The sequence below is a fragment of the Pristiophorus japonicus genome, chromosome 1, assembly GCF_044704955.1.
Source record: "Pristiophorus japonicus isolate sPriJap1 chromosome 1, sPriJap1.hap1, whole genome shotgun sequence".
NCBI lineage: Eukaryota > Metazoa > Chordata > Chondrichthyes > Pristiophoridae > Pristiophorus > Pristiophorus japonicus.
In genome coordinates, this window is record NC_091977.1 from 447,167,547 (window position 1) to 447,193,518 (window position 25,972).

Below are 25,972 nucleotides of genomic sequence, written 5' to 3' on the forward strand. Positions count from 1 at the left end.
GCCTATATCAATTTCATAGGCTACCATTTGGAATGTCTTCCACCCCTGCCATATTCCAAGGGGTGATGAACCAGATTTTGCAAGGCACTGAAGGGGTAGTATGTCATTTGGATGACATACTAATTACAGCACCAAATAGGCAAATTCATAATAACATATTGAATGAAGTCCTTAAATGGCTAGAGAAGCTACAGAGTACAAGTGTCTGCTCGTAAGTGTGAGTTATATCAAAACTCAGTGGAGTACTTAGGGTACAGAGTAGACAAAGATGGTTTACATCCTACATGGGAAAACAGGATGCAATTAGAAATGCACTCACTCCCAGGAACGTCACTGAACTTTGTTCATTCTTGGGTCTTTTGAACTATTATGGGAAGTTCCTACCAAATTTGGCTACAGTATTACATCCACTGAATGAACTATTGAAAAAACAGGTCCATTGGAAGTGGTCAAAAGAATGCGATTCAGCTTTCAAGTAATGTAAAAGCAAATTGGTATAGAGCACCATGTTAGTTCACTATGACATATCTAAGGAGATTAAGCTAGCATATGAGGCCTCTCCGTATGGAGTTGGGGCAGTAATCTCTCATGTACTATAGTGGGGAGGAGAGACCAATTGCTTTTGCTTCATGCACACTCAGTGCCAGTGACGGTAATTATGTGCAAATCGAAAGGGAGGCTTTAGCATTGATTTTTTGGGTCAAGAAGTTTCACAAATACTTGTATGGTCATAAGTTTACCATTGTTACGGACCATAAGCCATTAACAGCAATCCTCCATCCAAAGTCCCCTGTTCCAACATTATCTGCAGCCTGAATGCAGAGATGGCTTTGATTTTGTCAGCACATACATATTTATTGAATACAGACGATCAGCTGATCACAGTAATGCTGATGCAATGTCTAGATTGCCTTCCCCATCACAAGTTACACCCGATAGGGAAGAAATATTCTATTTTTCATACATTGATGAACTGCCAATCACAGCTGAAGAGATTGGTAGAGCAACCAAACATGACCCAGTGATGTCAAAGGTGTATGATTATATTGCAAATGGATGGCCAAACCATGTAACAGACAAAGATATTCATCTATTCTTCATTCGTAGGAATGAATTATCAGTCGATAAAGATTGTATCATGTGGGGTGCAAGAGTGGTTATACCAAATAAATTCAGGTCCAAATTATTAGGAGACCTCCATGACCAGCACCTGGGAATGTGCTTGACCAAGAGTTTTGCACGCAGTTATTAATGGTGGCCAGGTCTTGATAAAGATATAGAGTACATCGTGAGTCAGTGTAACGACATGTCAATCGGTAAGCAAGCAGCCACCATCAGTACCATTACAGCCATGGAAATGGCCTCCCAGGGTGTGGCAAAGGCTACATATCGATTTTGCTGAGCTAGAAGGACAACAATTGTTCATTGTGATTAATAGCCATTCGAAGTGGGTCGAGGTGTTTCCAATGTGGAAAATAACAACAAGTAAAACATTAGACATTTTGCAGAGTTTATTTTCTTCATTTGGCCTCCCAGAAGAAATTGTTTCTGATAATGGACCACAATTTTGTTCAGAAGAATTTGCACGGTTTACGAGCAAAAATGGGGTGTAACATACCAAGGTTCCACCATACCACCCTGCTTCGAATGGTGCAGCAGAGTGCACTGTACAAATTGTAAAATGTGCCCTCATAAAACAAATATTAGATCCAAATCCAAAGAAATTACAGTTGTCATTGGATCACAAATTGGCTAATTTTCTAATTACGTATTGTAATACTCCTCATACAACTACTGGTAGAACACCAGCAGAGTTGTTTCTCAAACGACAGCCATGAACCAGATTCTCATTATTAAAACCAAATTTGGCACAGTCCATTGAAGAGACACAATTAAGACAGAAAGAGAATCATGATAGAGGTAGAGTAAAAGAGAGAAGTGTGAAATTAAATCAGAAGGTGAGAGTGAAGAATCATCACCATAAATGGTTAAAGTGGTTACCAGGAAGAGTGGTGAAGATATGTGGTCCTCGCACATATTTGGTCAAGATGTTTGATAATGGACAGGTTAGGTTTGTTCACATTGATCATATTTTACCTACAGCGCGGCTAAGATCATGCGTAACTGACCTGACAGGGGAGTAGCCACCATGACCTCCGGGTGGTTCTCCCTGGATCAGGAAGGTATATGCTTGCTTTTTTGGAAACAGGAGGTGGGTGGGGTGGCTTGACCCATCCACCTCCACGGAGGTGTGTGGGGGACCTGACCCATCCACCTCCATGGCACGAACCTGGTATTGCAGTACTTCCAGGAACGGTGCAGTGGCTCTAGGCCTTTTGGCTAAGAGCATTGGCGCAGAGTGATCCTTGGCGTGTGCAAGGTGACCTCTGGCGTTTGTGATTTGACAAAGAATTGGAACGATTGGCTACGAATTTAAAAAAATATATATATATATATTTTACCTACAGACATGGAAGGAGTTGAAGGTGGAAATGATTCAATTATTTCTGACTCATCAGATAGTTTTGATACACCAGTAGCATATCCTACATCCAATGTACTGAAACAAATCCAAGAGAAAATCAGAATTTAAGTCTGAGTCCGAGTCAGGAAAACAACGAGTCTGAAGTTAGAGTGAGTTCAAATGTAAATCAAGGAAAACCCTTGGAGGAAAACTTTCCTCAGGATAAGCCTTGAATGAGTTTAGATTCAACACCGTGTTTGGAAGGTTGTGTTTGAGAGTGAAGGTGTCCTCTTCAAAACAGAAAACAAGTGGTTAAGCTTAATTTGTAAATATGGCAAAATAAGTCCATATCCTTTGTTATGTATAAACATGCAAGTTATGTATAATGTTTTTTGTAATAACTTCTTCATTAAGGAGGGAGAAGTGTAATGTCTGTAGCTCCACACTGTGGATGTGGACGTATTGTGTTACTGAAACTAAAGTGAATAAACAGTCAGTTTACAAGAACCAGGAAATTCCGGAGACTTCTGAAGCTGCATCCATTTTAGGAAGCTGTTTGTGCTTGTGGTCTGTGAATATATCACAGAGGGTGAGAAAGTTGGATCTCTCACCAGTGTCCTAAGCTTAAATAAAGGAGACTACAAAGGTATGAAGGCAGAGTTGGCTAAAGTGGACTGGGAAAATAGATTACAGAGTGGGATGGTTGATGAGCAGTGGCAAACATTGAAGGAGATATTTCATAACTATCAACAAAGATATATTCCAATGAGAAGGAAAGGCTATAAGAGAAGGGCTAACCATCAGTGGCTAACTGAGGAAATAAGGGATGGTATCAAATTGAACACAAGGGTATACAATGTGGCCAAGATTAGTGGGAGGCCAGAGGATTGAGAAACTTTTAAAAGCCAGCAAAGAACAATTAAAAAAAATGATAAAGAGAGAGAAGATAGATTATGAAAGTAAACTAGCACGAAATATAAAAACAGATCGTAATAGTTTCTACAAATACAAAAAAAGGGTAAGAGTGGCTGAAGTAAATGTTGGTCCCCTAGAGGTTGAGACTGGGGAATTAATAATGGGGAACAGGAAAATGGCAGACTTTGAACAAATATTTTGTTTCGGTCTTCACAGTAGAAGACACCAAAAACATCCCACTCGGGGATAATCAAGGGGCTATAGGGAGGGAGGGACTTAAAATACAATCACTATCAATAACGAAGTAGTACTCGGTAAAATAATGGGACTAAAAGTGGACAAGTTCCCTGGTCCTGATGGCTTGCATCCTAGGGTCCTTAAAGAAATAGCTGCAGAGATGGTGGATGCATTGGTTGTAATCTACCGCAATTCCCTGGATTCTGGCAAAGTCCCAGCAGATTGGAAAACCTCAAATGTAAAGCCCTTATTTAAAAAAGGAGGCAGACAGAAAGCAGGAAACTATAGAATGGTTAGCCTAACATCTGTCATTGGGAAAATGCTGGAGTCCATTATTAAGAAAGCAGTAGCAAGACATTTAGAAAACCATAATTCAATCAAGCAGAGTCAGGATGGTTTTACGAAAAGGAAATCATGTTTAACAAATTTGCTGGAGTTCTTTGAGGATGTAATGAGCAGGGTGGTTAAGGAGGAACCAGTGGCTGTGGTGTATTGGATTTACAGAAGGCAGTTGATAAGGTGCCACATAAAAGGTTACTGCACAAGATAAAAGTTCACGGGATTGGGGGTAATATATTAGCATGGATAGAGGATTGGCTAACTAATCAAAAAGAGAGAGTCGGGATAAATGGGTCATTTTCCGGTTGGCAAACAGTAACTAGTGGGGTACCACAGGGATCGGTGCTGGGGCCTCAACTATTTACAATCTATATTAATGACTTGAATGAAGGGACCGAGTGTAATGTAACCAAGTTTGCTGATTATACAAAGGTGGGTTGGAAAGCAAATTGTGAGGACACAAAACATCTGCAAAGAGATATAGACAGGCTCAGTGAGTGGGCAAAAATTTGGCAGATGGAGTATAATGTAGGAAAATGTGAGGTTATCCATTTTGGCAGAAAAAATAGAAAAGTAGATTATAATTTAAATGGAGAAAAATTTCCAAGTGCTTCAGTAGAGAGGTACCTGGGGTTCCTTGTGCATGAAACATAAAAAGTTAGCATGCAGGTACAGCAAGTAATCAGAAAGACAAACGGAATATTGGCCTTTATTGTAAGTGGGATAGAGTATAAAAGCAGAGAAGTCCTGCTACAACTGTACAGGGTATTGGTGAGTACACCTGGAGTACTGCGTGAAGTTTTGGTCTCCATATTTGCAGCGTGGAGGCCCCGACCTGCGTGAGAACACCAGCAGCAGGTCGGGGTCACAAAAGGAGCGGAGGTGCGGCGGCCCGGGAGCAGCATGGAGGCGTGCCACTACAGGGAGAAGCGCGAGCTGGTGCAGGAGGGTGACGGCAGTGAAGTGACATCATCAAGGTCAAGGTCGGTGATTGGAGCGTTGGCAGATGCAGCAGGAGCGGCGAGAGACTGTGGAGCGATGTGATCAGGGCCCAGGAGAGGCAGGAGTTCGGGGCCCAGAAGAGGAGAGGGCCGAGGGGCAGCACAGGCCAGCCCACACTGCGATATGTGTGCGCACTAGGTCCATGCAGCAGAGCAGGTCTCCAGTCGTCTTGGATAACCCTTGCCACTGGACCAAGACCTAGCTCTGTCAAGCCCGTGTGGTGGCTGGTGTGCAACGGCCACCACGTATTAAAAACATGCACGCACAGGCATCTTCCATCCTTCAGGATGTAGTTCAGGACCTGGAATATTAGGTCCTTCCTTGAAACACCTGTGAACTCATCCTTTTTTGGTGTGGAAGCAAGTCATCCTTGTTTCAAGGGACTGCCTATGATGATGATGATTTAAAAAAGGATATACTTGCATTGGAGGCTGTTCAAAGAAGGTTCACTAGGTTGATTCTGGAGATGAGGGGGTTCATTAATGAAGATAGGTTGAGTAAGTTGGGTCTATATTCATTGGAAACATATAAGATAATGAGAGGGCTGGACAAAATGGATGCAGAGAGGATATTTCCCCTCCATAGGGGAAACTAAAACTAGGGGACATAGTCTCAGAATAAGGGGCTGCCCATTTAAAACTGAGATGAGGAATTTCTTCTCCCAGAGGGTTGTAATTCTGTGGAATTCTCTGCTCTAGAGAGTTGTGGAGGCTGGTTCATTGAATATATTTAAGGCAGAGATCAACAGATTTTTGAGTGATAAGGGAATAAAGAGTTATGGGGAGCAGGCAGGGAATTGGAGCTGAGTCCATGATCAGATCAGCCACCATCACCATCATCATCATCAAAGGCAGTCCCTCAGAATTGAGGAAGACTTGCTTCCACTCTAAAAATGAGTCCTTAGGTGGCTGAACAGTTCAATACGAGAGCCAGTCCCGGTCACAGGTGGGACAGATAGTTGTTGAGGGTAAGGGTGGGTGGGACTTGTTTGCCGTACGCTCTTTCCATTGCCTGCGCTTGATTTCTGCATGCTCTCAGCGATGAGACTCGAGGTGCTCAGCTCCCTCCCGGATGCAGCTCCTCCACTTAGGGTGGTCTTTGGCCAGGGTCTCCCAGGTGTTATTGGGGATGTTGCACTTTATCAGGGAGGCTTTGAGGATGTCCTCGTAACGTTTCCTCTGCCCACCTTCGGCTCGTTTGCCGTGAAGGAGTTCAGAGTAGAGCGCTTGCTTTGGGAGTCTCGTGTCTGGCATGTGGACAATGTGGCCCGCACAGCGGAGCTGATCAAGTGGGTCAGTGCTTCAATGCTGGAGATGTTGGCCTGGTTGAGGACGCTAACATTTGTGTGTCTGTTCTCCCAGGGGATTTTCAGGATTTTGCGGAGACATTGTTGGCATTTCTCCAGCGACTTGAGGTCCACTGTATGTGGTCCACGTCTCTGCGGCCTACAGGAGGGTGGGTCTTATTAAATGGCAGAGTAGGCTCAAGGGGACAATTAGCCGATTCCTGTTCCTATTTCGTGTGTTCTTGTGCACACGTTACAGAAGTTGAATTAACCAAGTTCCATATGCCAACATAACTATTCTATGATTCTAAAAGGAAAGGCAGATAGGTTATGGAATCTTGATCAAAATTGACGTGTCCTCTCTTGGTTTGCATGGATTGATACTATACTGGGCACTGTAGCTCCTTGTTGCCATATGATGAAATGACTACACCATTTATCCCCGTTGTGTTGCTTGCTGCCTAGCAAGCAGCCTGACCCTGCGCATTATTTGCGAACAAACACTCAACTGCGCCGGCATGTCACAGCCTCGCGCTGGTGACGCACAGGAAACCCTGCGCTCCATCGCCGAATAAGGGCATGTCTCGCGCTCCTCCGCGTGCACGTGATGCCTAGGACTATCAACCGTTCGGCCGTCGCCTGTACCACTTTCAACAGATGCGGAATAGGGGGGGGGGTAGTTTACAATATTTCTCAACGAACAAACATTAATCAGAACATTTTAAAACAGAGTGAAAGGGACTAATTATGTGAAATTGTGTTTTATCCTTTATTGTAGGACTCGACCTCCGATTTGGTTTCATTGTGTTTGAATCGTGTTTGTGAGAACTATCTCCCCTCCTGTAGGGCGGGGTTTGTGATGTAGGCGGTCGAGGTTAGTTCCGGCGGTTGGCCGGCCTTGATGGTTATCAGGGAAGTGGGGCGGTGGCGTTGATCGGTTTGGAGAAGTACAGGGATTTCAAGCGCCGTGTAGTCGGAAGGTAAGGGCTCGACTTTAGCCCTTTGCCCCAGTGGCATGTTGAGCAGTGAAAGCTCGGCGGCACCCTCGCTCCGGTGTGACTGTGACTGGTGGGAGTGCGGGAAGGGAGGCCGCGGGGAGGGGAAGCTCGGGCCGAACGCGCTGCAAGCCCGGCTACAGAACCTGGGAGTGGGCAGCACCAGGCCCGCCGGCCCAGCAAAAAGGCAATCCTGCAGCCGCACTGTAGGCCCTGACCAGATTGTATTTGTAATCTGAAAGTGTTTGCTATATTTTAACGGTTGTAGTGTTGCGGGGCGAGTAGTAATTTAAATTATTCTGAAAATTGCCATTTCCTGTTGTAAAGACGTCATTGCCGAGTATTGTGGGAGGGGTCCTTGTAAAGCAATAATTGATTTTAGTAAATAAAATTGTGATAGCCTCAAATTTTGACGTTTAAAAAAAACTCAAACATTGGGATGATAAATGTTTGAAAACTTGATTCGAATATTAAATTTTATCGTGCTTGAAATTTGGTGTATAATCATTGTGTGCAACTGTTACCAAATTGCCTAAACGGCCAAATGCCGCTATCTTGTCTGGAATACTGCCAATTTTACATTGTAGGCTATATATGAAGGGTAAACACTAATGTTTTTTTTAAAGCAGTAACTGCACATAGAATTAATGTGGCTTTGGACTACAGTAGTATGTACTGTTATCATCCTGGTTGACAAGTAGAGTACTGCATTGTTGGAGATATAGTACTACATTAGCTCTTGGTCCCCCAATGCCTCAAATTTCTTGCCCACTTCCCTCACTATAATCAGTAACCTTCTGAAAGCCCTACAAACCTCTGAACTCTTCCTGTCTATCTGGTCCCTTGTGCATCCTCCATTCACTTCACCCCACCATTGGCAAATGTCTTTGGCTGTCTAGGTCTGAAGCTGTTGAATTTTGGCCTAAGTGTCTCATCCCCACCCCCCCCCTCCCCCTCACTCCTTAAATCTCAGCTCTTGCTTTGGCTCAGTATTGATTTTTGTCTGATTATCCTTCTATGCTGTGCCTTAGGGTGCTTTTTTTTAAAACATTAAATCTGCTATATAATTGTAAGTTGTTCCTGTCTTTTGAATTATGCTTTCAAGTCCAGGCTCTGTCTACCTATTATGATTTTAGGTGGATAGTCATATTCCAGGACACTCCTTGTAGAGTTTAGGATACCAGAGCTTAGGATACATTCAGCAACACCAGAAACAGCAACTGGCCACTCATCTCATTTGCTGTTTGTGGGGTCTTGCTATGATCATAGCTGTTTGTCTCTCAATTCATTGTGAAGTGCTGTGGTACAGAAATGATGAGTTGCTATGCAAGTTTTTGTCTGACATTTCTTGAATTCTAGCTATCTTAGAATGTGCAATTTGTCTGAGTTTCTATTGTAAGGGGCAAGGGAACGTTGGTCGCCTCAATGGTAAAAGGCTGTTTAAAAAAAAAAAGTGTGAGGTTTGGTAGAGTTTATTGCACTCTGCTATGCTGCTAGTGCTTTATGTATGTAGTAGCCATTGACTAACATAGAGGAAGCTTTGACAAGCTGCATTGGTGTTTTTAGTCACTCCTTGTGTTTACTAGCATTTGCTTTCCAGTCTTGTTTGGGGAAAAATGGCCACTTATTGAGGCAGAGGATCCATGGATGCCCTGCTGAAAATCTGCCTTTAAGGATTGGGTGATGTTCTGAGCTGCAACAGAGCATTTTCCCTTTCTAATTTCAGCTGTTTTAGATTGTAGTTGCTGTCTTTGTGTGCGTGGTTATAGGAATACCTGGGGCTTTTATCTATTCTAATTTGTGTGTGAACATGTGATACAGGATACATAAGTGACATGCTGATCTTGTATTTATATTTAAACTTGCAATAACTGCCTTTCTGGATTAGCTAGCTAAAGTAGTAAGTATCTGAGCTGGCAGATAAAGTCCCACATTTGTTCTGTGCTGAATCAGGTGAGATGGGTAAGTAGGTGTATGGGATACAAACTTTAACCATGACCCCTCCCCTGAACCTGTGGAGCAATAGGCCATCAAAAAGTCAATTTGTTGGGGAGGAGAAAAAAAGATAACTTGGCCTTAAGTTTCATGGCTAATGAGTGCCATTTTTATTGAGGCTAGACACAAAAATTGCATTTTCCTGCTTGATTCCCTTGTACTTTTTGAAGCTAATTTATGAACTAATTAAACCCAATTAACAGATACATATAAATGTAATATATAAAATGAAAATTGTTTTGGGCAGTATTTGCAAGTGATCCCAAATAGACTTGTTAAAACTTGCCCTCAACTGATTTTAGTAAAAAAAAATTTGTCATTACACAAGACCAGAAAAAATAGAAACTGAGTTAATTCAGCCAGTTACATGTAAGCTACTGGAAAACCTTTGGCATTACTCAGTCCTAAGGATACATGGTGATGCTTCCAGAATGTGTCCGTAGGATGATGGCCATCAGACACCTAATGGATACTACTTGTGAATGTGCAGCTGCCTTTTTTGGCGTTCTGTAATGTTTCTTTTGTGACCGCCTGTAATAATTAGGATGGCAGCTTTAACAGAATGCATTTGGCAGTGAAGGCTCTGCCTGAAAGGGCAATAGATGCAGATTCAATAGTAACTTTTGACAGGAAATTGAAGAGAGAAGTGAGACAAATTGGATAGTTCTTTCAAAGAGCCAGCGCAGACATGATGGGTCAAATGGCCTCCTTCTGTGCTGTATCATTCTATGATGACTGGGATTGTTCAACTTGTTCATATTTGACGTTGAAGCCACATCCCATTTCTCTGACTCAGTGAAAATGTATTGGTATTTAAGAATAATCAACATTCTTAACATCGTTTAGTGGGTTTTATTTTATAACCTTTGGTTCCTGACTAAAACCAAACTTTAGTCATATATTTGAATCCAATAAGTAGTTTCATGACTCATGGTGGCTCTACATTAGGGGAAGGGGAAGAAAGCAGCAGAAGTGACATGAACAGCGGAGGCAGTGATTTGGCAAAGGGGAGAGAAGCAAATGTCTACAGCATTGAAAGTAGGAGGGAAGTGAGTTTTTACTTGATATGAACTTGTGGGCATACAAGCACTTAGTGTACAAAAAATATGTACAATTTCTATGATACTAACTATTTTACATACCTGTCTCTGCTGACTGGTGTTTTAAAACAGACATGCTTTATATGGGATTTAAAATCTGCATTTGAAGTAATGGTAGGAGTGAGAATTGTACTGTTTTTTTTAATCTGCCCATGTGCTGTTTTTCAGCCATTTGTGGGTCTGGTAAAAATTCAGGTCACTAGCTTGACTTGCTTAATACTTGCATGTCTGAGTGGTTTGTGAGATTGGTTAGCTCCTATGAAGTGACATGCTGTGTAAGTTACAACCAACAAATGATCCTTGTTTAAGTCCTTCTAAGTTTTTAAAAGTGTGGCAGAATAAGCATAAAATACATCAGAAAATGTTGCTTTAATTTCTTCCCTGCCCCCCCCCAAAAAAAACTAACTACAGAATCCTTACAGTACCAGATACCATATTAAATTAAAAGTTTGCTGCTTCATGTTGGAACAGTTTTGCTTGCTTGAAACAAGTTATAAATCCTTCATTCAGTATTTTGTTGGCTTGTATGTACAGGGACTTTATGTAAAATAGTATGATACAACCAAGAACTTTTAGTTTCTTAACACACTTGGCCTGTTTGAGTGGCAAAAGATTCTTGTGTGCTGGAAGTCCACAACAATTATAAAACGAAGTCAAAACAGCTGTGGGGGGAGTGGAAGGGAAGCCATTACTCCAGTTGACCTTTTATGGTGAATTAAATTACTTGAGTTGTAATGAAGTAATATTGGAGAAATGCACAGTTGTCCTCGGTTAAGCCAGTTCATATTTTCACTCTTTGAACACATGAGCGAAGCAGGAAAGCAAAACCAACAGCTGTGGTGTGCTGGGGTTTTTATTAGCTGTGCAGCACTTGGGGATGTCCTGAAGCTGTGAAAAGTGCTATATTAAAAAGTTTTTTCTTTTTATGAATCTCCCCTTGGAGAATGTAGTACTTTACAAAATAGCCATACTTTAAAGTTGAACTGAAACGTATTTAAAACTAGTTTCCCTTCATCAAATACAGGCTGAACGTCCAAAATTCAGAATGTTCTGGAATCAGGACATCAGGCTGACCTGTGGTGGGGTCGTCCGGAATCCGGGAAATGTTCCTGAATCCGAACTCTCGTCCCCTGCTTTTACTCTTCAGCGGTGGAGGTTGTATAACCAAGAGGTTCTGTCATAGTAAGCTTGTGCTGTGTCCTGTAGATAGAAAATTCAGCAGCCAAATTGCAGTGATGGTAAATACTGAACAAGCAGACAACTTTGTCTTGGATGTTGGTCAGCTTCTTGAGCGTTGTTGCAGCTGAACATATTCAGGCAAGTGGTAATCATTCCAACACACTTCTACAATGTTCAAGTTAGATTGTGCAGAGGCACGATGGGTCCGGAGGTGAGATACTCATCACACATAACCAGCCCCTGCTCTGCTTTGTTACCATGGTATTGATGTGGCTGGTCCAGTTAAGTTTCTGGTCACTGGTGACCCATCAGGATGATGGTGGGGAGTTTAGCAATGGTCCTGCTGTTAAAGGCAAGGTGGTTAGGCCTTCTCTTGTTGATCATTGTTTAGCACTTGTGTGGTGCGACTGTTACCTGCTACTTGTCAGCCCAAACCTCAATAATGTAGGTTGGCATATGCTACTTCATTATCGGATGAGTTGTGAATGGAGCTGAAAACTGTAACATCAGTGAAAAGCCTAATATGAAAGCGAAGGTCACCGAAGCAGGGTACTATGCCCGATCACTGCCCTTCAATTAGGGAAGGAGAATAGCCAAGGTTACTGCTCCATGTTACTATCGAGTGAACTCTCTTGAAAATGTGATGAGCAGTGAATGAAGGCAGCTTTGAGCTTGGCTGTGGTGGTCTCACGGTTGAATAGCTCTAACATTTGCCAGGCTTGTATGTACAGATTGGTCATTTGAATGAGAACATGTATAGCAAACTGCATTATCTCCATCCATACTACAATCTCTCAGAATCTTTGTTTGCTTCATTCTCCATATAGCTTGGGTTTTGCATGTCTGCTCCATTGCCCAGCTCCATGGGCTGCCAATTTCAGTTTCTGCTGCCAAGATTCACTTTTTTCTTCCAACACTACTGAGAAAGTTAGAAAATTAGGAAGTGGGCTGTTTAAAATCTTCAATGCACACCCAAGAGTTGCAACTACAGTCTGATCACAGTTGGAGGATGGCTTGTCTTTTCTCCTAGATGAAAGAAATTAGAAGGCAAATTGACCTGGGCCACACTTCCTAGTCTGACCACATCTGGTATTGACGGAGCCCTGGAAGTAAATTGTGATTGGCCTTTGAATGGAAATATTGTAACTCCAGTGAAAATTGCTGTTTTAATGAGGAAAAACAATTTGAAAATTTACCAACGAGTGACCCAATTGTAGCAAACTGACTAGCAAGCTTTTCATTGGTGTTGAAGGGGGAAGGTGAAAGAGCAAGTTTGCTTTCATACAAGAACATAATAGGAGCAGGCCATTTGGCCCCTTGAGCCTGTTCCACCATTCAATACGATCATGGCTGATCTGATCCTGGCCTCAACTCCACTTCCCTGCCTGCTCCCCATAACCTTGACTCATTTATCATTCAAAAATCTTTCTCTCCACCTTAAATCTATTCAATGACTCAGCCTCCACTGCTCTGAGGTAGAGAATTTCAAAGATTCACGACCGAGAAGAAATTCCTCCTCATTTCCATTTTTAAATGGACGACCCCTTATTCTGAAACTCTTCCCTCACGAGGGGAAACATCCTCTTTGCATCTACCCTGTCAAGCCCCCTCCGAATCTTATACGTTTCAATAAGATCATCTCTCATTCATCTAATCTCGAATGAGCATAGGCTCAACCTTATGACAACCCCCCTTCATCTTGGGAATCAACCTCGAGTACCAATAAACTATCTTTTTGAAGTGTAGTGATGGTCTTGTAGGCAAGCACAGCAGCTGATTTCTGCACAGCAAAATAGCAGACATAGGAATTGAGAAATGATCAGCTAATCTGATGTTGGTTGGAGATACCAGGAGAACTTCCCTGATCTTAACTCTGTTGCCATGGAATCTTTTCATCCACTTGAAAGGGCAGATATGGCATTGGTTTAATCTTTCATCCAAATATGCAACTGCAATGCAGCACTCCCTCAGTATGGCACTAAAGTGTCAGTCTAGGTTAGGAGGAAGGATCAAGAAATGAATGGTAATTTAGCTGCACGTGCTGACTCTTCTATGCCTTTCGGACATGGGAAATGGGTTTACTTGTAAATGCTTGTCCCAGAGATCAATCTTGATTTTTCTATAGTCGGAGCCTTTAACATACCTTCACTGATGAACCTAGCATGCAGTGACATGTTGCACTCTTGCATTATTTCTAACTTATTAGTCAACCTTCTAGTTCTTTTTAGAAAACCGATGCCTCCTTTGGCAACACTTATCACCTTTTCCTCAAACTAAGCAGAAGATGAAGTTAACTATCAGTTTGGAGTTCTGAAGAAAAAATTCATCCTTTAGGCTGGAAATTCCTCAACCTTCCGCTGCATTTTTGAGTGGAAAATGGGGCTGCGGGAAATTCCCTGAAGTCCTCCACCGGCGGTTTTAAAATACTGCTGGGGAGCGGACCACCAGCGTGCAAAACTGGAAAAGCACTTTCGCCCGATTTTGGCTATAGCAGTGACCAATAGGGTTTTTTAAGCCGATGAAACCTGTCTCTGCAGCCCTTGGAATGGCAGTAGGTAGGAAAACCTGCAAAAAAAGGTAAGTTGGTTTATTTTAAAATTATTCTGCAGCGATTTTAGAAATGGGTCTTGTTTAGTGATTTTTTTTTTTGGAAAAATGCTGTTTTTCCCCCTCCCTCGGCCCAACTCGCAGCGGTATCGGCCTCGAGAAAAGTTGCAGAAAATTCGCAGTTTACGCCGCGAATCTTTGTGCAACGCCGATTTTTCCTGTCAGGCAAGTTTTTCCCCGAATTTTTCACCTCGGGCATAATGGGTTTTTTGGTGGCAAAAAGCCGCTATGGCTCAAAGGAATTTCCAGCCCTTTCTTTGTCTTTAATAAAACAGAAGCTTCTGGCTGCTTCATTTGTTTTTTTTTGTCCTTTGACTTGTGCCATGTCTGGAATCCAGCAGAAGAAATTATCAGTCGAAATTTGAAAGATGCACTATGCTCCTAATTTCCTTGCAGTTTTTAATCCTTAGTCATTCCATGTTTCTTGCCTGAAATATTGTGAAACAGTTCCTGCTGTAAGTCATTTTTAAATGTCAAAATGAACGTAACCATTAGATCTGTGCAATGCAATATAAACAAGATATAGACATCATAGTTTGCAACTTGACTGGTTTTGTTAATTTTACTCATTTTTAGTATCAGTAAAATGTTATAGTAAGCAAGCAGAGTTGTTAATGTTACTTTGATAGGTTTAGGTAACTCCCTTATTATTTTTCCAGGTAAAACTTTGGGTGTCAGCCATGTCCCAATTGTAGGGTTCTTGCCTGTGAAGGTCATGGGTTCACGCCAGACTTGAGCACATAGTGTCAGCTGTGACACTTGCCACTTGAGTCCAAAGGTTGTGGGTTCAAATTCCACTCCAGGGACTTGATTATATAAATCTTGGCTGATGTATGTTGGATGTACCATCTTTCAGATGAGACGTTAAATCGTCTAAAGTGGACGTAAAAAATCCCATGGCACTATTTCGAAGAACAGGGGAGTTATTCATGGTGTCCTGGGCAATATTTATCCCTCAATCAACATCACAAAAACAGATTATTTGGTCATTATCACATTGCTGTTTGAGGGAGCTTGCTGTGCATAGGTTGATTGCTGTGTTTCCCACATTACAAGTGACTGCACTTTTAAAAGTATTTAATTGGCTGTAAAGCGCTTTGAGACATCCGGTGGTTGCGAAAGGTGCTATATAAATGCAGGTATTTCATATTCAAAGCTGATCATTCAGTCCAGTTAAGGAGTCACTGGTGTCCTGGCCAATGTTTATCCCTTAACTAACATCACTAAAACAGATTATCTGCTCATTTATTTCATTGCTTTTTGAGACCTTGCATGCAAATTGGCTGCTGCATCTCGTACGAAAGTGACTACATTTCAAAAGAACTTCATTGGCTGTCAAAGGCTTGGGAACATCCTGGGGGGTGTGAAAGTTTCAATTATAAATGCAAGTTCATTTTTATCATTGCCTGGGGGGGTGAGGTACTGCAGCCTTCAGTTAACTTTTAGTTGCCAAACACTTAAGTTTTCAGCTTTATCATTTAATGTACACAACAAATTTCAAAATTTGTTTTCTGGTTACTGAGGAAAGCAATAAATTGTTGTAGAGTTTAATATTTGGATCTCTGCAAAAAGTTGAGATTTTGCATGTTGCCTTTCCTTTGTTAATATCATTCCATAATCAATGCTGTTAATCTCTACTAGGCAGCATTGACCATGCTACAGTTGGTTTCCTTCCCCAGGCTAGGAATGTGGTTTTCCACATTACTTCAATTGTCTCAGGAAGTTTGCAGATGTTGGGAAAGTAAAGAATTGGACTTGGCAAAAATCCCATTCAAATCTGAACACTTGCTGAGTCATAGCTTATAAAGAACAGTTACTTGAAAAAGGTACAATGGCTGTTGCCTATTGAACTGTATCTTGTTTTATGGGAGAGGAAAAAAAAAAAATTTTAAAGTAGACTTGGGTATTTCTGGAAGAAGTAAACCAGCATAATTTGAACTTGTCTTGCCTTGTATTTGCTGCTATCTGCAGTGTTGGCCTAGGCTCTTGCCTCTTAACTGGAAGGTTGTGGGCTCAAGCTCCAGTGTGGGACTTGAGCACACACTCTAGGTTGACACTTCAGTGCAGTTCTGAGGGAGTGCTGCATCATTGCAGGTACTATCTTTTGGCTAGACAATAAACCTGAGGCACTGTCTATGCTCTTGGGTGGATGTAAAGATCTCTTGGCATTAAATGAGCAGGAGGTTTTTCCCAGTTTTCTGACTCGACATTTATCCCACCAAAAAACATTACCTATTCATTTATCTAAATTGCTGTTTGTGGGACCTTGCTCTGTACGCATTGGCTGCTGCATATGCTGATGAAACAGTGATTACTAAGCTTCAAAAGTATTTGGCTGCAAAATGCCATGGCAGATTCTATGGTCATGAAAGGTGCTATATAAATGCAAGCTTGCCCTCTTCGCAAACATACATTTTTAGTCTTGTTGAAATGTTCCAAAATCTGGACGCTCGGGAGCTCGGGACCTCTGCCCTGCTCGGCTGCTGCCTGGAACCCCCCCCCCACCTTCTCGTAAAATCTAACATTTCTACTTAGTTCTCAAAGGTTTACTAAAAGCTTGCAGCAATAAAGAATCATCTCTTGTAGAAAATAGTTTAAGGCTTGAACCTCTGCCTGCCTGCCCACTCCCCCTGCAAATTAGATTTGTGAACATAATTACAGATGCAGTCTACACAAGGAAATAACTTGTATTTATACAGTGCCATATCACGTCTGCAGAATGTCTGGCACAAAATAACCAATGAATTACTTTAGAAGAGCAGTCACTTTTACGTAGCTTGGGTATTGAAAATAAACTGTGCAGTCATTTCCAGGTACCTATTAATCAAGGGTGTAGGAGCCTGGTCCTGTGAAACTATGATAGTTTGAAATCTGCCTAAAATAAATTTTTCTTGCCACTAAAGGTACCCTCTCTGAGCTAGCCAGGTAGTAGGGCTTCCCTCTAGTGACAAGTGGGGTGTGCAGGAGGAGTTCTGCATTACTGGCTGCCACACCTGGTCTTGCAACTATTGGATGGTTTCTGCAGCCACTTTTTTTATTAGATGCCTCAAAACTGACTGGCTGGTACCTTTCCCACTTGCTAAGTCTGTACAGGACCGTAATTGCAAAGCTGCATGTGTGGCTGATGTGCAGCAGTTGGTTAGCCAACTAGTGGTTAAAGTCAACAATGCTCCCAGAATTCTACCTACATTGTGTTACATGTATGTACAGAAACAACCTCTTGTGGATGCTGCTTCTGATTGCCCCCCCCCCTTCCCCTTCTCAATCTTGCAGTGGAGTTAACAACTTCAGATCAGCTGTGCATAGGAAACAAACTACATGACAGCTGTTCTCATTTGCTGTTTGTCTGTATACCTCTGTGTATATGGCTTTCTTTGATGTCACAAAGGCCTTCGACTCTGTCAACCGTGAGGGATTATGGACAGTCCTTCTCAAATTCAACTGTCCTCAAAAAAAAACTTTGGCATCATCCTCCGCCTGCTCCACAACGACATGCAAGCTTGTGATTCTTACCAGCAGATCCACCACAGACCCAATAAAAGTGCAGACTGGGGTCAAGCAAGGCTGTCATCGCAACAACGCTCTTAATCTTGCTCGCTGCAATGCTTCATCTCTCCTTTAGCAAGCTTCCCACTCGAGTGAAGTTAAGCTACAGGACAAGTGGGGAAATTGTTAATCCTCTGACTCCTCCAGTCCAGATCCAAGCTTGTTCCAACCTCTGTCATTGAATTACAATATGCAGATGTTTACATTTGTGCACACTGAGTCCAAACCCCAAACCATTGTTGGCACCTTTTCTGAAGCGTGAGAGAGTCTGGGCCTTACATTAAACATCAGTAAGACCAAGGTTCTCCACCAATCTGCCCCTGCTACACAGTACTGCTCCCTGATTATCAAGATCCATGATGAGGCCTTGGACAATGTGGACTACTTCCCATACCTCAGGAGCCTACTATCAGCAAGGACAGACATCAATGACTTAAGTCCAACATTGCTTTGTGTGCCACCGCAGCCTTCGGCCGCCTGAGGGAAAGTATTCTAAGACCAGGATCTCAAACCTGGCACCAAGCTCATGGTCTACAGAGCAGTAGTGATGCCTGCCCTCCGATGTGCATCAGAGACATGGACTATGTACAGTAGGCACCTCAAAGCACTGGAGAAGTACCACCAACTCTGCCTCCACAAAATCCTGCAAATTCATTGGCAGGATAGGCGCACCAGCATTTGTGTTCTCTCTGGCCAGCATTGAGCGTGGTCAATGCCTCGATCAGCTTCGATGAACGGGCCTCAATACTAGGCTCCCAAAACAAGCGCTCTGCAGCTGAGCCCCAGGAGGGCAGAGAAAACGCTTCAAGGACACCCTCCAAGCCTCGGAAAAAATGTAACATCCCTACTAACTCTTGGGAATCCCTGGCCCAAGACCACTCAAAATGGAGAAGCATCCGAGAAGGCGGCCAACACTTGGAGTCTTCTCTCTGGGAGCACACGGAAGCCAAATACAAACAGTGGAAGGAGCGTACGACAAGTCAAGCACCCTCCAACCACCATCTGCCCCGCCTGTAGGTCCAGCATTGGGTTTATCGGTCACTTAGAACTCATTAGTGTGGAAGTAAGTCATCCTCGACTCTGAGGGACTGCCCAAGAAGAACAAGATAAACAGCAGTTGCATATCAAAACAATTCATTGGTTGTGCCGTGCTATATAAATGATTATCACAACACCAAGTCTCAATCATTATTTCAAGTCTGAATGACATCCTAATCTATGAAACAGAACCAAGGATCTTGTTTTTGGATCTGTGGTACTTTTTGCAGTCTAGTTTATAATCACAGGCCATCTGTGCTAGTAAAATTGTGGGTAGGCAATATTATGTATTTGTGACACTTCAAACCTAATTTTAATCTGAAGTTTTGAACTTTTCTACAAAGGAATTTTATCTTGTCACATGCCATCCCCCAGCCAAGAAAGATAATTTACTCAGTTCTGTAATAAACTAAACTAGGGGACGGGGTGTGTAAGTGCCTCTGTTTTGTGCCTTTTCTGTCACATTCTCTTGTCTTTGGCACTGAACAGAGGCCTGACCTAAAACTTTATTTAGAGGATTTCTTTCACTCCTTTCACAAACCAGGATATCCCCATTTTATTCTCAATCAAGTGTTAAACTTTTAAGTAAGGAAAAGCTTCATATTTTAACGCAGAAAATATCAGGTTCCAGTTTGGCTTTGGAAAACTCATGTCTGTTTCCAGCATTCTGTTTGTATTTTAGATATACTCAGCAGGTCAGACAGCAATTGTAGAGAAATCCAGGTCTATGACCTTTCATCAGAACTGTGTGTAATCTCAACTATTTGTTTTCTCCTAGATACAATACCTAGCCATCATGTCAAGCAAAAGAGCTAAGGGAAAGACCACCAAGAAGCGCCCACAGCGCGCAACCTCCAATGTATTTGCTATGTTTGATCAGTCACAGATTCAAGAATTTAAGGAGGCCTTCAACATGATTGATCAGAACCGTGATGGCTTCATTGATAAGGAGGATTTGCATGACATGTTGGCTTCACTTGGTAATTATAGTTTGCTTTTGCTTGTAAATGTGCTCATATTGGGCCCAAATTTGCCCAGAAGATGCTGGGGTTTTTTTTTTGCAGCAACTTTATTTTTCTGCACACTCAATCTTAAAAATCCCCATTCTGCACATTCAGTTTGCGCCAGTGTAAGTGAGTTCGTTAAGATTTTTTTTAAAAAAATTCCAAAAGGGGGTGTTGCCAGCCATCTATGCCCGTTTTGACCATTTAAGCCAGTTTGCACAGCTAATAGTTGCTCCAAACTAACTTCGGCCAGCGTATGTAGCCACTTGTGGCTGCACAGAAAACCCTTGAGTTAAGAAATCAGCACAGGTAAGTACTTAATGACTTGACTGAATTGGATCAAACAGCTATACAGTACATATGACAAACTTTGGAAAGTTAATTTACTATACAACAGAAGCATTCATGGAAGCTTAAACTACAAAAATAAAAGTAGAGACAAAACATATTTACATAATTTTTTCAAAATATCCAAATAAAAACATGTGCCCCCCCCCCCCCCCACCCAAAATCAAAACTCACTAAACAAAGCACAACCATCAATAAATAAAACTCAAGTCCTACCTCGGCCTGGGAAGTCAGCGGGCTGGCTGGTGCAGGAGGCCACTCAGCTGGGGATAGGTGCGGGACACTCTGGTGTGCAGCAGTCAGGTGCGCATCGTGACGCCACTCGGCCTGGGATGGGGCGGGACATCGGGTCCCACGCTGCAGAGGAGCTACTGCGCATGTGTTGAGCTGCTGACACTCTTGAGTGCAAGGCCCTAGCTCCGCCCCCTAATTGAATTGCCAAGCCATGAGAGAGGCCAGAATGCAGGGCCAACTTTTTGGTGCTGTTTATCCTAGGAAGTCGGCACACCTTGGGTGAGTGCACCAAAAATCAGCAGGGGCCAAATTTGACCTTTATCTTTGACATCCATGCTGTGGCTAACTCTTAAAAATGAAGATACTTTGCAATGCTTTCAAGCTTCCCTGTTCCCTCCAACGTAATATTGCAAAGTTGCAACTGATCAATTGTCCAACTGGATTGCTTCATTTCACTAAGTGTCACCAAGTTCACTTATCAGGCTTTTTTATAATGTGCATTTTTTTCTTTTCCTTGAAAATCTTGCATCCAGCTAGTGGGCAAAGCATTCCATGTAGAAATCTTTGTGTTCTTCCAGAAGCTTAGTTTATCCAGTGAATAACTGAGCCATGCAGATCAGGAAGATTTGTGGTAACTGATTTCAGGTGAGGAGTTAATGGGGGGGGGGTCGTCCAATTAGTTTGTGCATCCCTGTGTAAGTTATTGGCATCATCGCTTGAGAACAGGATAAGGTTAGGCTATGATCATTGTTGTCCTCTTGCTCCAGTACAAATTGATGGCAGTGACCTGCACCAATTTATGCATTATAGATGAGCTGTTCATGTTTGATGTAAAGTAGCAAACCATTTTGAATATCTGAATTTCCTGCAGGAAAGAACCCAACTGATGACTATCTAGAGGCAATGATGAATGAAGCCCCAGGACCCATCAACTTCACCATGTTCTTGACCATGTTTGGTGAAAAGCTGAATGGGACAGACCCTGAAGATGTAATCAGAAATGCCTTTGCATGCTTTGATGAAGAAGGAACAGGTAAAGTGGTAAAACTGCAGTGACTGCTATAGTTGACTTCATCCCCATACTAGACAGCAGAAGATTGCCATCAGTGAGACTCCTCTCCCTTCTGAAGCATTCTGATGTGTAGACATTGGGGAGGCTAGGCTTTCTGGCCTCAGCCCACTGGTTTTCCAGCAGATCTGGGATAAACGGGGCTAGGAATGTGCTCTGCATCTCTGCCTTCCTCATTCTGTCCCCATGCTTTGTTTCCTGGCGTATGCCTATTCGAGTGTTGGACATGGGCTGTCGGGCCCTTTGTTCAAAGATAGACATAAGGCACCTTGTGGGCTAAATTTTAGATATGCCTGCAAGTGCTTTCTGAGCAATGTTCTGTCTTTTTGGTGCTTGGTGAGGTGGCTATAAAGATAATGGATGCATTGGTTGTCATCTTCCAAAATTCCATAGATTCTAGAATGGTTCCTGCAAATTTATATCCACTATTTAAGAAAGGTGGGAAAGAGAAAATGGCAAACTACAGACCAGTTAGCTGAAATCAGTAGTTGGGAAAATCTATTAAGAATGGTAACAGGGCACTTAAAAAATAATAGGAATGGACAGAGTCGACCTGGATTTATGAAAGGGAAATCGTTTTTGACACATCATTTTTTGAGGTGGTAACTAGCAGACTAGATAAGGGGGGACCAGTGGATGTGGTGTATTTTTGGATTTTCAGAAGGCATTCGATAAGGTGCCATACAAGAGGTTATTGAACAAAATTAGGGCTCATGGGATTGTGGGGAATATGCTAGCATGGATTGATTAACGGACAGTAAACAGTAGGAATAAATGAGTCATTTTCGGGTTGGCAGACTAACTAGTGGGGTACCGCAAGGATCAGTGCTTGGGCCTCAGCTATTCACAATCTATCAATGATTTGGATGAGGGGACTAAATGTAATATATCCAAGTTTGCTGATACAAGGCTGGTGGAAAGTAAGTTGTGAGGAGGATGCAAAGAGGCTTCAAGGGGATATAGACAAGCTAAGAAATGGCAAATGGAATATTATGTGAAGTTATCCACTTTGGTAAGAAAAGCAGGGTCTCTTTTAAATGGTGAGATATTGGGAAATGGTGTTTAGAGGGACCGAGGTCCTTGGTACACAAATCACTGAAAATTAACATGTAGGTATAGCAAGCAAATGGTATATTGGCCTTTATTACAAGAATAAAGACGTTTTGCTGCAAATATATAGGGCCCTTGTGAGACCACACCTGGGGTATTATGTACAGTTTTGGTCTCCTTCCTAAAGGAAGGATTTGCTTGCCATAAAGGGAGTGCAGCAAAGGTTCACCAGACTGATTCCTGGGATGGAAGGAGGAAATTGAGTAGACTAGGCCTATATTCTCGAGTTTAAAGAATGATGTGATATAATTGAAACATACAAAACAGGGCCTGACTGGGTAGATGCAGAGAGGATGTTTCCCCTGGCTGGGGAGTCTAGAACTGGGGTCACAGTCTTTGAATAAGGGGTCAGCCATTTAGAACTGAAATGAGGAGGAACTTGTTCACTCATAGGGTGGTGAATCTTTTGGAATTCTCTACCCAAGGGCTGTGGAGGCTCAGATGTTGAGTATATTTAAGGCAGAGATCGATAGATTTTTGGATATTAAGGGAATCCAGGGCTATGGGGATAGTGTAGGAAAGAGGAGTTGAGGTAGAAGATCAGCCATGATCTTATTGAATGGTAGAGCAGGCTTGAATGGCCTGTTCCTGTTTCTTATGCTCTTTTTAAATTTGTTGTGCATGCAGGGTATCTATTCCAGCAGCTGCTGAGTGGCCTGCATGGGACCTCATTAGTGGGAAGACTTTTTAAGCAGCTCAGCAGTTGCTGTCTTCCTCCTGCTCTGGCAGCCTCATCCTTTCACTCTCTTCACCTGCCCCCAGCCTAATGCAACTCCCTGGTTGATACTTGGGGAGCTCGGCTCTAGAATGTAGAGGCTGGGGTCAGGAGCATCTCCATGGTGGATGGAATTCCTGCCCCACTGCAGGACCACTCTTCCCACCCCCCCACACCCAACCTGGATCCCAAGTCAGAAAGCCTAGGCTTGGGTGAGTATGCTTCTGATTTGATTCTAATACAATAGCCTGCTGACTCTCATTGGGCTTCAGCAGAATGATCTGTTGAACAAGTACAAGACGGCTCCCACTGATGGAACTGTCAGAATAAGGAATCTGCCTTCAGCGGAGTTGGGGAGAGAAAGATAGCATTTGGAAAGAGCTAGGGGGAATGAGCAGGTTAAAGCAGATTCTAGGTGCCTACAATTTTCCCAGGATGCTAAATCTTCAGTAACAGCCAACTAAGTGTTTGGGCATTTCTTTGTTTGCTTTTTTTTGTTCACCCCAACATCTGAGTAGAGGAGAAAGAAACAAACTTTACAGCCAATGAAGTACTTCTTTTGAAGTGTAGTCACTGTTGTAATGTAGGAAACACGGCAGCCAATTTGCACACAGCAAGCTCCCACAAACCACAATGATGATCAGATAGTCTGTTTGTGATGATTGAGATACATATTGGCCAGTCACCAGGGATAACTCCCCTGCTCTTCAAAATAGTGCCATGGACCTTTTATGTCCACCTGAGCACATGGGGCTCTCCGAAGCAGACAACATCTCATCTGAAAGAGGCATCTCTGACAGTACAGCACTCCCTCAGTACTGCACAGATTTTTGTGCTCCAGTCTCTGGATGTTGAACTTGAACTCTCAACTTTCAGAGGCGAGCTGCAACCAACTGAGCCATGGCTGACACTTAATCTTCCTGCCATACCCTGCACCCAAGCTTCCAGCAATACTGCTTGATGTGCCACTAGGTGCAATTGGAGTGTCTTTTCTTGGATTATCCCCCTTCCCCTCCTTTTGTAGGAAAACATCTGATCCCTTGTGCACCCCCTTATAATGTTGCATCTGAGGTTAATTATACTTTATTATACACCTTTGGCACACAATGCATGAAATTATTCTATTCCTAACCATTCATTTGTGATTCTTGTACTGTTTTTTTTTGTTGATCCAACAAGGATAACTAATTTTGTTTCAATGTAAGTTTTTGCTGTAATTGTGTTCTTTGCAGGCTATATCCAGGAAGACTACCTGAGAGATCTGCTGACAACAATGGGGGATCGGTTTACTGATGAGGAGGTGGATGAACTTTTCCGGGAAGCACCAATTGATACCAAGAGCAACTTCAACTATATTGAGTTTACCCGCATACTGAAACATGGTGCTAAGGACAAAGATGACTAACGGAATGTAAATTGCGAATAAAGCTGTTCATTCATTTACTTTGCAAAATTTATACCTATTGGAACAAATTGCATGCCTTGGCTCTAAAATAAACATTGCTTTTTTCATTATTATTTTTTCCAGTATGTTGGCACACTTTGCACATGTTTGGAATAAGTGGAAGATGAGTGGCAGGGCACAAGTTTAGAAACTGATCACTTAAGTAAAATGCCTTGTCAGAATTCCTGATATTTCAGGTTTTTAAACAAGCCCTTTTTAAATTCAGTACCCTTAGTGTGGTTTGCAGTATGATGGGAAGGGAAAATAATCCACATTGTCCATCTATAATATTCAAATCAATATACTTGGTTTACGTCCATCTAAAACATTTTAAATATACTCTTTCGGCTAACTTAATGAGGATATGTCTGTAAAAGGGCTGGTTTTGCATTGGGATCATGGTATGGTGGTGATGGCACTCTTAATATGAAAGTTTGAGTTTGAACTGTGTTTTTGTTTTTGGTTGTCCATTCTTGGAGCTATATTTTGCTTAAACAAGAAACTCGCCTCAGTCTGGTATTTGGCAATACTTGAAGATGACTGTAAAGGTATATAGAGTAGTAAGCTATATATTGAGGTATTGAAAAATTATCCAAAAGACAAGATTTCAATTTGGCTAAAATTTGAGCATTAGTGTTTTCCCTGTTTTTCTGTCTAAGGTAGCACCAAAGTGTCCCAAGTGACTATGCAGATTGGTATAGATCTGTTCTGCCTTATTCATGATCGTACTTTACATCCTGTTCAGATTTGAGTGTCCTTATCAATATTCTGACTTAAAATAAAAAGTTCTAAATTTGTGTTTGTTTAAATTGTTTCATTTGGTAGTAGATATTTAGTCAATTCTTATAAATGACATTGTAATGGATTCCATGTGGAACTGAGATATAGCATGATTTCATGTAATCACTTTTTTTCCCCCAAGCATTAGTGTCTGGCTCTACTGACTATGTAAATGCATTGCATGGTGTGGTACTGCACGACAGACCAGAACAGTCTCGAGCTTAATTCCTAATTTTAGATGGCGTTAGCTTGATCTCAGCCAGGAAGTGATCGAGCGCCACAATTGGTTCCAATGCCAAGGACTAGGAAAGGAAAAGCACTGACTTAAAGTTCCTGCTTCTGATTGCCATCTAGTGACTTTTGCTGGAAAAATTCCTGTGGGGGCAGGCATAAACTTGGCTGAGAAGGAATCACAAAGATTAGGTTGCTGCTATTTGGTGTTAGTCTGCAGAAGAGTCATTTGGGTGTCTTGTTGCAAAGCTGCCCAGTGACTCTGGAACAGTTAGAGCTTTTAGTTCAATTAATGAGATCTTTCACAAACAATCTGTTTAGTGATACTCTCTCTA

The 25,972-nt window shown here is 42.2% G+C and overlaps 1 protein-coding gene across 1 annotated transcript; it reads left to right on the top strand.

The window, feature by feature from the left end:
- The first annotated feature begins 7,112 nt into the window (after window positions 1-7,112).
- LOC139275875 (myosin regulatory light chain 2, smooth muscle minor isoform) lies at window positions 7,113-25,423 on the top strand. The gene is made up of 4 exons (XM_070893091.1): window positions 7,113-7,222; window positions 19,481-19,682; window positions 21,160-21,321; window positions 24,415-25,423. Exons 2-4 carry the CDS (start codon window positions 19,499-19,501, stop codon window positions 24,585-24,587), a joined length of 519 nt encoding a protein of 172 aa, XP_070749192.1. The 5' UTR covers window positions 7,113-7,222; window positions 19,481-19,498; the 3' UTR covers window positions 24,588-25,423.
- The last annotated feature ends 549 nt before the right edge of the window (window positions 25,424-25,972 follow it).

Bases quoted from the DNA above. Each gene is read 5' to 3' on its own strand.
- LOC139275875 (XM_070893091.1), top strand. From the start codon at position 19,499: ATGTCAAGCAAAAGAGCTAAGGGAAAGACCACCAAGAAGCGCCCACAG. The intron at 19,683-21,159 runs GTAATTATAGTT...AATTTCCTGCAG, and splicing joins TGACATGTTGGCTTCACTTG to GAAAGAACCCAACTGATGAC. The intron at 21,322-24,414 runs GTAAAGTGGTAA...TGTTCTTTGCAG, and splicing joins CTTTGATGAAGAAGGAACAG to GCTATATCCAGGAAGACTAC.